This window comes from Rissa tridactyla, chromosome 12, assembly GCF_028500815.1.
Source record: "Rissa tridactyla isolate bRisTri1 chromosome 12, bRisTri1.patW.cur.20221130, whole genome shotgun sequence".
NCBI lineage: Eukaryota > Metazoa > Chordata > Aves > Charadriiformes > Laridae > Rissa > Rissa tridactyla.
Genome location: NC_071477.1, coordinates 2,146,814 through 2,158,916, shown reverse-complemented (window position 1 = coordinate 2,158,916; position 12,103 = coordinate 2,146,814). Strand labels below are relative to the sequence as shown.

At 47.3% G+C, this 12,103-nt stretch overlaps 1 protein-coding gene across 1 annotated transcript in view; it reads right to left on the bottom strand.

Moving 5' to 3' along the window:
- CDH4 (cadherin 4) overlaps positions 1-12,103 on the bottom strand; it is a 448,373-nt gene that overhangs the window by 19,839 nt on the left and 416,431 nt on the right. The window contains exon 9 of the mRNA XM_054218866.1: positions 3,529-3,714. Within this exon, the coding sequence (XP_054074841.1) occupies positions 3,529-3,714 (186 nt within the window). The remainder of the gene's footprint in view (positions 1-3,528; positions 3,715-12,103) is intronic.

Sequence of the window (12,103 nt, the reverse complement as noted above, 5' to 3'; positions counted from 1 at the left end):
CTTCAGTCTGCGAGAGAGAGACAATCTGCCTCCTTTTCTTCTGTGCTCATCTCAATGCCAGTTCACACGTTTTCTTGGGAAAAAAAAGGGTAAAATCAAGAGCATGCATCTTCACGGCAGTGCTTGTGCCATTGTCCCTGGTGGGACAGGAGCCCCTGGCAGCCGGGCACAGTCCAGCCCTAAGTGGAACTTCTCTCTCACCATAATAAGCAATTTCTACCAGGACAGTTCATACTTTTGCTCCCTAAACTGCCTCCCTGTGAGGATAACGCTGCGCAGAGCACACCGTGTTCTTCACAGCGCACCAACTCCTGCCACCTCCACGCGTCTCGCTGAAACGCTGCACGTTGGGCAGGCCAACAGGAGGAGCAAAGCCACCCGGAGCCGCTGCATCTGGGACAAGCAGGTGCTGGACTGTCACCTACTTTTTAATTTCACCTCTAAGAAGCACATGATATGAAATTAAAAAGTAGCACCTTTGCAGATACCCCTTGTTGGACGTTCGGTGTCCGATATGGCACAAACACTCCCCTGGAGATGCTGCACCTTCTCCTCCGAGCTGGATGCAGCAGAGTGGAGCCTGGGGCCTGCCACATGTCCTCCGTTTCTCAAGGTACTTTTAACTGCAGTGAACAAATTTGCCTTATGTTATTATTGAAGCAAATAATAACTGAAGCTTCGGAAGCATCTCCATTATAAATTCACAGCTCTGATCCATGCCGAGTTTGTAATAACGATTTACTTAGCTGCCTGCCACAGGGCAGCCACTGCTGCTCGTGGAGATCGTCTTCAGACTCTGCGGTGTCTCAGCTGAGTGGGAAGTTTCTCTCTCCCCTTGATCAAGGCTTTCTTTGAAGATTAGGGCCTTGCACTCTTATGGAAATGGTTTGGAAAGGCATGAACAGAAAAAGGAAATGTTACACTTTTGGTGACTGGACAGGAGCTGCAGATGGGGTTTTGCTGAGAGCAGCTGCAAAATGGCCCCCAGGAGCATCATCTGAACTCCAAAGGGCTTCTTGGTTTGGAAGCATTTCCAGCTCTCCATTTCTGGCCCCCGAACTGCTGGTGAAGGGGTGGGATTTCTCACAGAATGCCCTGCTCTGCGCTGTTTCTGTCACGGCTGGGGCCTCTCTGCTTGCAGCAGCGGGGAGTTATGTGTAAGCGATTCAAAGAGCCACATGAATATCCGGCCATGTCGGGGCTGTAAATAAAACGTTCATTACTTGACTTAATTTTTAGCCTGTGTTTTCAACCTACATCAGCGATCAAACCAGCAAGAGACAGCTCCCACACCACAAAGAACAAGCTCTGATGGGCCACCCAGTTCAACGTGCATACATTCATCTACCCTTTAAGCATATTCACTTATTAACACAGAACAAAATATTTCAAAGGAGAAGGTGGAATCCTAAGGGTCTTCCCTTCCTCACCATGAAAATTTAATCACAAGCAATTTCACTCGTTCTCCTTGCTGAAAATACACCAAAAAGCCTCCCGGCTTGATAAGGGTAAGACACTCCGGGCGGATGAGGTGAGGTTATGCGGTGAAGACACTCACTGCAATCTCAAGCTTTGAGCTCAGCTTGACAAGGTGGGATTTCCACGTGGTTCCTCGCATTGTGATCACCGTGGGTCACACTGCAGTGGAAAGTCAGCACCAACGTCGCCGGTGCCTTGACAGATCTGCCCTGCTTTTTGCCTGCAAGTTCTGAATAAGGGAGGGCTCGTTTTGCAGGAGTCCTCATGTAGCGGTGACGATCATGTGAATCCCCTGTTGTTCACTTTGATGTGCCTTTAAACTGCCGTCGTGACACTTGACTAGATTAAGGGGTTCTCCCCTGCTCTCACGAAAACGTTGGCATTTCGATTTCAGACTGGCTGCTGATGTCAATGGAAGTTAAATTGTTGCGTTTTACTTTGTTGAATGTTTTATGTTTAAGCAGAAAATATGTACATATGGATACGGGTGTACTTACATACACATACGCACTGCATCCACATACACGTGTCCAGAACTACTTCTAAGCTTGAAGAGGTTTTGTAACGTGGCACCAGATAGGGCTGTCACCCGTCGTTACAGAGCAACAAACCAAAGGACCCTGCTGAAATACCATCTAGCAGGTAAGATGATGTTGCCCGTAAAGTCTCAGCAAAGTGGCATCTGCAGACACACAGGCACAGCCTAAGGGCCAGAGAACAGGACAAGCTCACACGTTCCTACCAGCGCAACCTCACTGGCATTTCACGGATGTCGTTCCCCCTAATAGCCAAACCGTCAGTATTAAGAATGACTGCAACTTGTTAGCTACAAGGGAGCCAGGATCTTTGCCGCAACACAGAGCTATTCTTAAATCACGTTGCTCTTTAAACATTAGCGTTTCATCCCAAGTTGTTGATTAAAGTTTTTGTTAGAGAAGATGTCTGTTATCAAAAGATGCAGGCTTTCTCCATCCCAGCAGGTGTTTTCCTTCTCAGGGGCGGTGCATGCCGTGTGAGCTCCTGCAGAGCACAGCAGCCTATTCGTGACGCCTTCCCTTTTTCGGTAGTCAGAGGGAGCATCCACAGGTGTCTCATCTGGGGAGAGATTCCCTGAACGCTGCATGGATCTGGTTACGTTCTGACTGTGTCGTGGCTGCAGAAGCATTCATGGGCTGCTGGCCTCAGGAACTGCATGGGAAGCGAGCGCTCAAACGAAGACAAAGTCATGTTTTTGGGGGCAAGGAGGGAAAACAGAATTGGGTACTTGTTGCAGATACCTTGAGTGTTCCAGCTCTCCTAACGCTGAAGGCAATGGATGGAGGAAAGAAGGCAAAGAGGGTATTTACAGTCTCACTTCTCGGAGTCTTTGGACAAGATCCTCTGCTGATCTAACCTGGGAGTGGCTTCCACTGGAGTGGAGCTATTCTGAGCTGAGGATCTGGCCCACACTGTGTGTTTATTGCTTGATACTAGGAAAGGGAAAATGTCTCCAACTTTTTTCTGCCAAGCAACTCAATCAGAGGAAAATCTCTCCTCTCCTTCTCTTACCAGGGAATTCACGCCTCCTGAAATCTCGCCTGCAATCCCTGTTTTCAGAGGATCACTTGACTGATCCTCTGCAGTGAAACGCTACCCCTGATTCGCAGCTAACGGGGAGTTTTCTGCCTCAAAAGCAGAAGGTGCAGCTTCTGCCCAACCTGCCCAGTGGGGCTGCACAGCCCGGGCACCATCCCCCCCGACAGCGCTCCACGAGCTGAAGAGGAGCAGGACACGGAGGTCAGGCTCGGATGCTGGGAGGTGCCTTCAGCACCCGAGAGTTCATCAGAGCTTATGGTGGGCTGGACTGAGGTGGGAGACCCAGACCCAGGACATACGCTTGGAGTAAAAGCAGTCAGGACTCCTGCAGGGAGAGAGACGGGAAACAACGGATCCGAGCACTCTCATTCCCGGGTAGAGAAGGCAGGAAATAACTGCAGGCTTCTGGCTAAACTTGTGGCCTTAGTTGGCTGAAAGGGTGACAAACACGAGTTGCTTGGGCTTCCCCCTTACCTTCACGACGGTTACCATGCCTTCGTTGGTGACGGGGTCTGTCCGGATGGTGAAATGGCCAGAGGGGTCTCCGCTGATGATGCGGTAGATGGCGTTCCAGTTGGGGGAGTGAGGCTGGTCCCGGTCCATCACCGTCAGATTTGCCACCACAACCTCCACTCTGTTCTCAGGAACCTCTCCCGAATACTGCAAATAAAAGAGGGCAGTGGTCACGGTGGGAGCCTTCTGTCGGTCCTCACGGCTACCCCCCCTCTCCCCGACACCAGCACACCAACTGGGAAGTCAGACCCATGAAGACGACCACAGGGCTGTATGTTATGAGCAACACAACTCTCTCTCACCTCTGGTTTTCCTATTTTTTTTCCTTTGAATATTTTTCCAAACCTTTCGAAGTTTGGTCTCACCTCTCAGCCCAAAGGAGAACAAAGCTACTACTGCCCAGCCACCACCCAAGTGTCAGCAAATGCTTCAAGTAAACGAACAAAAAATGTCCTTGATATTCTCGTTCAGTTACAGCAATCACAGAGTCAATCGTCAACAGCAGGTAAAAATGGCAGGCTAAAATATGCAGTTTTTAGGATGACTATGTCCCTTTAACCTGAGGTATTTTGCCTCACTCAGATTTCAGTGATGGCATTTTATTGCTTCTTCAGTGATTTTACTTCATTTTCTTTCTTTCTTGCCCTTGATTTGATTTTTGTCTCATTATTTAAAGCGTTTCTTGTGATTTTGCCACAGCCTTTCCTGGTGCTTAATTCTCTCATTTAGCACTGATTTCCATGGAGCATGTCCAGTTCAGGCATATCCTGATGCATTAGCTGCATTCTTTTCCGCTTTCCAGTCCCTGATTTATCATGCGGCTGATCAGGGATCCTGGCCTGTGAATACTTCCAGTGTTTGGGGCTCAAAAGCTGCCAGTAAGACACATTCCCAAATTTTCAACTGTCCTCATCTCTCAGCATCGCCTATTAGCAGCGCTTGCAAATCAACACTCTGATTGACATATGGCAAATTAAACACCGGGGAAACGAGGGGAGCGGCTGGCTCCGAGTCTGCAACTGAAATCCTGGCCCCGAACTGCAGGAGCAGAGCACTTCTGAAAATCTGGCCTTTGGTGGGCAGCAATGCCAGGTTACGTCAACGATAATAAATCATTCCTTTGTTAGCACAAGAGTCCCTTTCCACTCCTCACCCATGCCCATCCATTGGAGCCTTTTGGTTCTGTGTGCTCATATTTAGTACATATTATTCCACCGCTGACAGCAAAAATATCCAATCTGCCTTATGTTAATGTAAATTTAAATTTGCCCTTTAGTGGTATCCTGAATGGCACTTTGCCGTCTTTTCCGTTATGCACCTGTCCTACACGAGTTTTCATTAGCCAATGCAGATGGCATCCCTTTCCAGCCACGCTGAGTGGTGGGGACGAACAGTGGGAAGCTGCAGGATAATTGTAATTCCAGTACACGCTGCAGCTCTTATTTTCTCTTTATTTCCCATAATTTCACTCATTCTTTACCAATTCTCTTGCCCAATTTGGAATCTCTGCGGCACACAGCTTAAGCAGGGGTAATATCATATGGAAATTTATCAAAAGCCTCTTGAAAAATCCAGTAGATTACATCATATGTACACTCCAATTATCAACCTTGTCTGAAACCCGCTCCAAAGAACGGAAGGAGATTAGTTAAACAGGATTGCCTCTTACTAAATCCACACTAGTTACCGCACATTACATTAAATTAATGTTGTACGGCATGTCAGCGATGACAAGCTGATGAGCCTCCAGTCTCCTTCAGGAGGTGCCGCGCTGCTGACATCAAGGTATCATACTGCAATTCCGAAGGAGTGAAGCACTTTGTGCGACCACCTCAAATCCTTCACCTAGGACCACAGGTTTTTGTCCATCACTACGAGGCTTGTGCCTTGCAGAACCCAACGGAATTAACTCATCAAGAGCAAGCCATCGGCTGGATTTAAGACATTTAAGAGGCCACCTCGAGTGGGTCGTAACCCAGGTGCTGCCAATGACTTTGGGTTACGTGGAGAACTCCCACACAATCACCAACGGATTTTACAGCAGCTTCTGTAAAAGCCATCACAACATTCGTTTTCAGCCCGTAGCGATAAAAGTTTACTACAAGACGTATTTCAAAAATATGAGGTATATTAAAAATTATAAATACACAAGCACATCTCAATATAAAACCCGGAGGAAGATTACAACAGTCTATAAAGCTTTTCCATTAGGGCAAACCCCACAACACTCGGCATATATTGAGCAGCCCAGGAGATCATCCAGTCGTTGTTGACACCTATTAGGTATAGACAGGGAATGATGAGTCCTGTGTCACACTGAGGGTGGATGTTGTCTATTACACTTATAAAGCCAAATATTTTCCTGATGAGAAGAGAGTACCTTCACTGGAATCAAAGGAGCCATCCACAGCTCTTCAGGTTAAGAAGCAAAATCTTGGAGAGAAGCACCATGAGGAACAGAACGATTTTCATCAGCTACAGATCAGCAGCTATTGGGAATCCACACTGGAGCCTGTCTTTGCTCCTTCTAACACTCCCCCACTATCAGTATTATAAGTAAATGCTGTAATGTGTATTGTCCACAATTGTCTTTACCTTTAATAAAATTAAGTAATGACATTAAATTACATCTGCTAAAGGAAGGATGGCAGCTCAAAGCTACCCACACTTCTTTCATGTCGTTCCCTCCCTACCCTGGAGTAATTTAGGATAATGAACAATGCCATCTTTCACCGTGCTGCTTTGCAGCATTCCCTGTGCTGTAAGTTCTCTTTCATAAGATTACAATTGATTTTCAAATACAGACAAGCGTATCTATTCAAACAAGGTAAAACAATGGGCAACAGAGGAGCTGCTGGAGTAAACATAAGGCTGATAAAGCAGCGCTTGACCTATACTTGTAGCATTTACTCATATTCCCCTGTATTTCATTTAGCTTCACTTTCAATTGTTGCATTTGAAGTCCTTAATTTCCAGAGTGCTTTTTAGAAGACCATTCACGAGGATTTCTATGGCTGATTGTTACGCACTTCACTTCCCTTCTCAGATAAGGATTTGTTCGGAACCTGGCATGTTCTTAAATCCTTAAATTCTATAGGGTCTTTTTTCTTCCTCTCCCATAAAAGCCTGTGCTGGCAAAAGTCCTTCTCTCGTTGCTCTGGAGCTGGCCGGTCTGAAGCCATGTCTTGCAGAAAAGGGAATAATTCATTCTGATTTTCTGGTTGCATCAGATGATACTAAAATTGGTTAATCCCAGAGTTTGTCTTTCATCTCACTCAGTACCTGGCAGCGTACAAACACGCAGACAAATATCACTCCGGAAGAGAAAGGGATTGACGGGGGGGACAAACGATGAATTCACACAATGACTTGACTTCGCGCAATAAATGCGGAGTCTGGGCGCTGAAGCCACGCACAGCGGAGTAAAACCAATCAGCTCACTGCAGCAGCTCCTAGGGAGGTGTGGAATTGAGATGGATGAATACAAAGATAATTATTCAGGCTTCCTTCTAAAGGGAGTTCCTTTTTTTCCAACGTTCTTACTTTTTTCTAGCTGGTTTTGCTAAAAAAGCTGCGAAAGCCAAGACTTGTTCACATGAATGTCTGCGGGAAAGATTTTTGTGTTGTCTCCAAGATTTGCGAATGATGACGCAGCAGTAGGGGCAGAAGTAGTTTATGAGGGTTGAATTGCCTAGAGAAATAGAGTATTTTATGACCTATAGCTATGGATTAACGCAGCAGAATAAGGGCGTCTCAGTCCTCTTACTAGACTTGGAGCCCTTCCCCTGACAGCTCCGACTGCCGCCAAGCCCTGCATCTTCTCCTGAGGTCCCACAGGGCGAGAGAAACCCAAACGAGAGCGAGCGAGCACACACGTGTGGCATGTCGCATCCCTCACCGCTTTCTGCTGCCGGGCCACCCCGTTCGCAGCAAGCTCTGGGCACGGGCGACGTGCAGCTGGGAGCCCAGCACACCGACCCACCGCTCCTGCGCGGCCAGGGCGCGCTCCCAACCCAGCGCCGGCACGAGAGCCAACTGTTTACCTTTTCCACACGATATTTAACAGAGACGCTTGAATAGCAGGCAAATTAATAAACAACCGCGGTCTGGTTGCAGCAATCTGTGTAAAATGGAAAAAAAAAAAAGAAAAGATGAAAATCTCCTAATAAATCTTTAATTGTGATGTGCCTGCCCAGCTGCAGCGCGGAAACAAGCAAATGCCATCCTAATTGATTGCTTCTTATTCCATCTTTATAGGCCTGCATTTTTTATTGTGAGGGTTGAATAAGCCCAGAGGTGTAAAAAACCTCTAGATTGTACTCTATGTATCTGCCAACTTGATATTTAGATCAATAATCCTCTTTTTTTTTCCCCCTACTCCTACTACCGGTAATTTAGCTTTTCTTCCTAGCAGCCTAATTGCTGTTTTCTTAAGCCTTACTATCAATTCTCTGACCTTTAATTTCCAATATCGTTCGCTGTACGGATGACTGTACTAGGTCTGCAAGTTCTCCTACCTCTCTGTGCCGCATGGGACAAACTTGGCCATCAGGTTCTGCGGCCGTCAAACAGTGACCTCCAGGCTCTCGCTCCAGCGCTGCTGCTGTGCAGCACAGACCACAACCTCACTCGGATCCCCACAAAATCTCCATGAAGCCAACCATATTTTGCGTGCAAAGCAGATCGTGAGACGCTCATTTCTTAATCACGTCTTATTAAAGAGCTACTCGCTCTGGTGTGTTCTTGAATGATGACCACCCTCTAGGTACCGATGTCCTCTCATTTTTTTTTTAAGGCAGTCCACGGCCCCCCTGCTCTGCATTCACCAGCCAGCAACCCCTACGGAAACCTCCTGCCGTTGGGTTTTCAGGCTGATGTCCCCAACATCCCCCGCACTGCAGTGTCCCTGCTCCACTTCACCTTCACTTGGATCTGCTCCACAGTCCATCCACTTATGCGTATCATAGCTCAGACTGGTTATATGCCATGTGGCAAATGCTTCCCAAACCGTTATCTACACAGCCCAACGCACTCGTGCCAGCTCGCGGTTCTGCTCGGCTGGTACGAGGCCCAGCTGTCACCGTGCTCATGCAGAAATTAATTGCTCAGGCTGCAGCACCGGCTCCTCGCGGTCGGGCAGGAGTCAGCCTTGCCCAGCCCAGCGGAGGGAAGTGCATGGCAATTAGCACCAACTTTTACAGGATGCTTTGGAAGTTCTGCCTTTGTCTTCAGTGGTTTGTGCTATTAAAATGCCTCACCTGTCTGCGAAGGAGCTCTCACAGCTCCACGCATGGTGTGGTGGAGCCAGACCACCCGCTTGCTTATTGGGAGCTCCTACAAGGAACGACGAGTGATGTCCAGCGCGGTCTCAACGTGTTGGTTTCACTTCTGATGGCTGAGTTTGAAAAAGAAGAGCAAGCCCTGAACTTCGACACTTCTGCAGCTGATCTTGCGGCGGGGTGTAGACAACCTCCATCGTCTTTCTGTGGCTGACGACAGCTGCTGGCTCTACGCTTTGTCTTTACTGGTGCTCAAGTTATGACTAGTTTTGGATTAAATGACAAATTTACTCTTTGAATATGAAGACAAAGCTGAACACAGGAAAAGAAAGCAACACCCTTTCCTTCAGAAGCAGCAGGAGAAAACCCTCACATTTCAACTCTCTGGTGTGAGGAAGGAACGTGCAGGTTTCAGCTTGGTTCGAAGACTCTTCGAGTACTTGCCAGGAGTTCAGAGAAAAGAGCACGTAAAAGTAAAAGGATATTAAAAAAAAAAAAGAAGTTTGCACGTCTGACAATGAGCACTAATTTTTTTTCATTATCAGATGTTATATTCTTGTGACAGTATGAAAAGATGCCACAGAAATGATGACACAAGACAGTATTCTGCTGCAAGATAACCATTTCCAGATAAATATATCTTATGAAACGAGGTTCGAAGTTTGCATAGAAATTTAGATATTTTATAAGAATGCATTACAACACAAAGGAGCTTTTTACAACGTCAATATGAAAGGTTTAAAAAGAGATTAAAATTATGTCCTTGGAAAGGCATATAGCCTTGTCAAGGAAGAAAATTCTACATTAACCCCGTGTAGGAAAGTTGTACTTTATCTGTATTTCAAAGGCTATAAAGAACCACTTTAATCAACCTACTTGACTTTGGGGACTTGCACGTCTCACTGAAACTCATGAAATCTGGCATAGTGTGGTTTCCAGAACACAAAAGCCTTTAATCTGTAACCTGGCACTCTTGTACATTCAAATCCTGATACTATCTCCTTGTTAGGAAGAAAAATTGTGAATTTATCCAAAATGGGATCTCATCTCGTCTAAATGATGTAGCCTTCGCAACAGTGACCTTTAACAAGGGTTATACTCAACAATAAAAGATTTTATCTCGGGAGCCAGTGGAAACAGTATATGTTAAAATTCTGATCTGATAGAGCAGCCTTTTATTTTCCAGTTTTAGACAAGAATCCTTTGAACGTTTCATTTGCTCTCTTGTCTAACATAGCTTTGTTTCTTGCCTCCAGAATGAACAGCAGGGAAAGGTAGCTGATACCCTTCTGCAGACTATCTGATTGTCAGGTATAATTAGTAATGCTATCTTTTAAATAGAGGCACGGATTTTAAAACAGCTGGAACTGCCTACAAAGCCTCATTCTTAAGAAAAAAATAATTTGTACACATACATTTATATAATAAAACATTTTTGCACAGATACATCACTGCCTTATGGTGGCTGACAGCCCAGTGCTTCCCTTCAGCTGCAGCACCAAAGGCTCGGTGACCTGCCCGTGTCTCCGAAGGCAGCTGCAGAACCGTCTCCGCTGCCTGGGTTGGGCAGGATCCTGAGACCATCATTAATTCATCTGCTACTTGATAAATCCGTCAGGGCAGCCTGCATTAGTCTATCGATCTCACTAGTGAGTTGCCATGCAGCCCCGTGATCCCCGCTGAGCCGGGGATGGAGAAGCTCCCGGTCGGGGATGCTGGCAGAGACCTGGGCGCTGGGATGCGCCGGGGCACCAGCACCCCCCCAGCGGGGCTTCAACCGAGGGGCCCGAACAGGCCGGTACGGCGGGGGAAAATGGGTCAGAAGAACAACCAGTTGTGAAGCTGCACCGTCTCAAAGGCCAACAGCGGTTTGGACACATTGACCTCAAATTGCCAAAGTTGACCTCAAATTGCCAAAGCGGTGCCAGCATCCCAGGCACCACCCAGCGTGGCCAGAGGAGACCTCACTCTCCCTCGCTTGCCCTCACGCCTTGAAATAACCATCTTCCTTAAGCGAGGATGACATTCATTCATACGCTGGCATGTCAAGCCTCGAATTCCTTCCTCCTCCTTCAAACTGCAAAGCAGCAAAAACCAGCGCTGTTCTGACCAAAACTTTGAAAACATGTTTTTCCTCATTTACATGCAAAGCTGACACAAATTGTGTGACAGTCCAGCTCCTAAGCGAGCCCAGCGTACTCGGCCGGTCTGGCTCTGCACTTCTTGCTGAAATGTCTACAGAAGGGGATGTTTCAATTCAGGCACCTGTAATAAAGTTTCATAAAGAAGGACCTTAAGCTGATAAATCTGGTTTAGGATTTTCTTATTAACTGCCCACTCCTCATAACGAGTTTTTAATTTAATTTTTTCAGATTTTAAGGCACATAAAAGCTGCTCATGTGCCTTTGGGATCTGCAGACGGATATTTGGGAAAGGGAGAATTTTAAAAGCACCAAAACAGGATTTTTTTATGTACACTATAATCCTGGTATTGAGATTTTTTTAACAAGTTTCCTGCGTCGCAGGGCTCAGCCGACCCGCGTGCTGACTCCAGCTCAAACCTCCTCCGCACGGAAATGGAAATCTCTGTTGTTTCCAGATTAGTCTCAGAATTAGCACACGGGGGGATTTTTTTTTAATGACTAGATTTGACCACCACAATCAGGCACTGTAAAACCCACAGGGTCTGGACACAAACAGGGCCGCGGACCGGACAGAGCGTCCTTGCAGGAGAACAGCGCTGAAGCATGTGTTTTATTCCAGCGCTGCTACCGTGGTTTAAAGACGTGATTTCCTGAGCCGGTGCCACAATGGCCAATTTTTTATGCCCTTCCTGCTGTATCAAATGTGGTGGGGTGAGGGTTGGCACTCACTGTGTCCCCCCGCTCCCTGTTCCCTGTGCCGGGGCGCCCTGGGGAAGGACCCGGGATGGGGACGTGTCTCCGGCTGCGGGGGCTGCTGAGGAGCCCCTCCGTTTGCGGACCCGGAGCGAGCGGAGGAAACCCGCGCGTCCCAGCTCACCCTCCCACGGAGGCCCTGAAACCCCACGCCACGGAAGAATGCCCGCCCGCCTACAGGAATTCGGAGCACAGAACAAAGGCTAAATGAAATGCCGCGTAATTCATCGGACTCACCACGAGGAAGAGGATTCTCGCTGAAAACGAGGGAGCTGGACTTTGGTCACCATACGGAAGCCAAAGCGCGTGTAGCAGAGAAGAGCAATGCACTGAGAAATGGGAGGATGTTTGGCCAAAGAA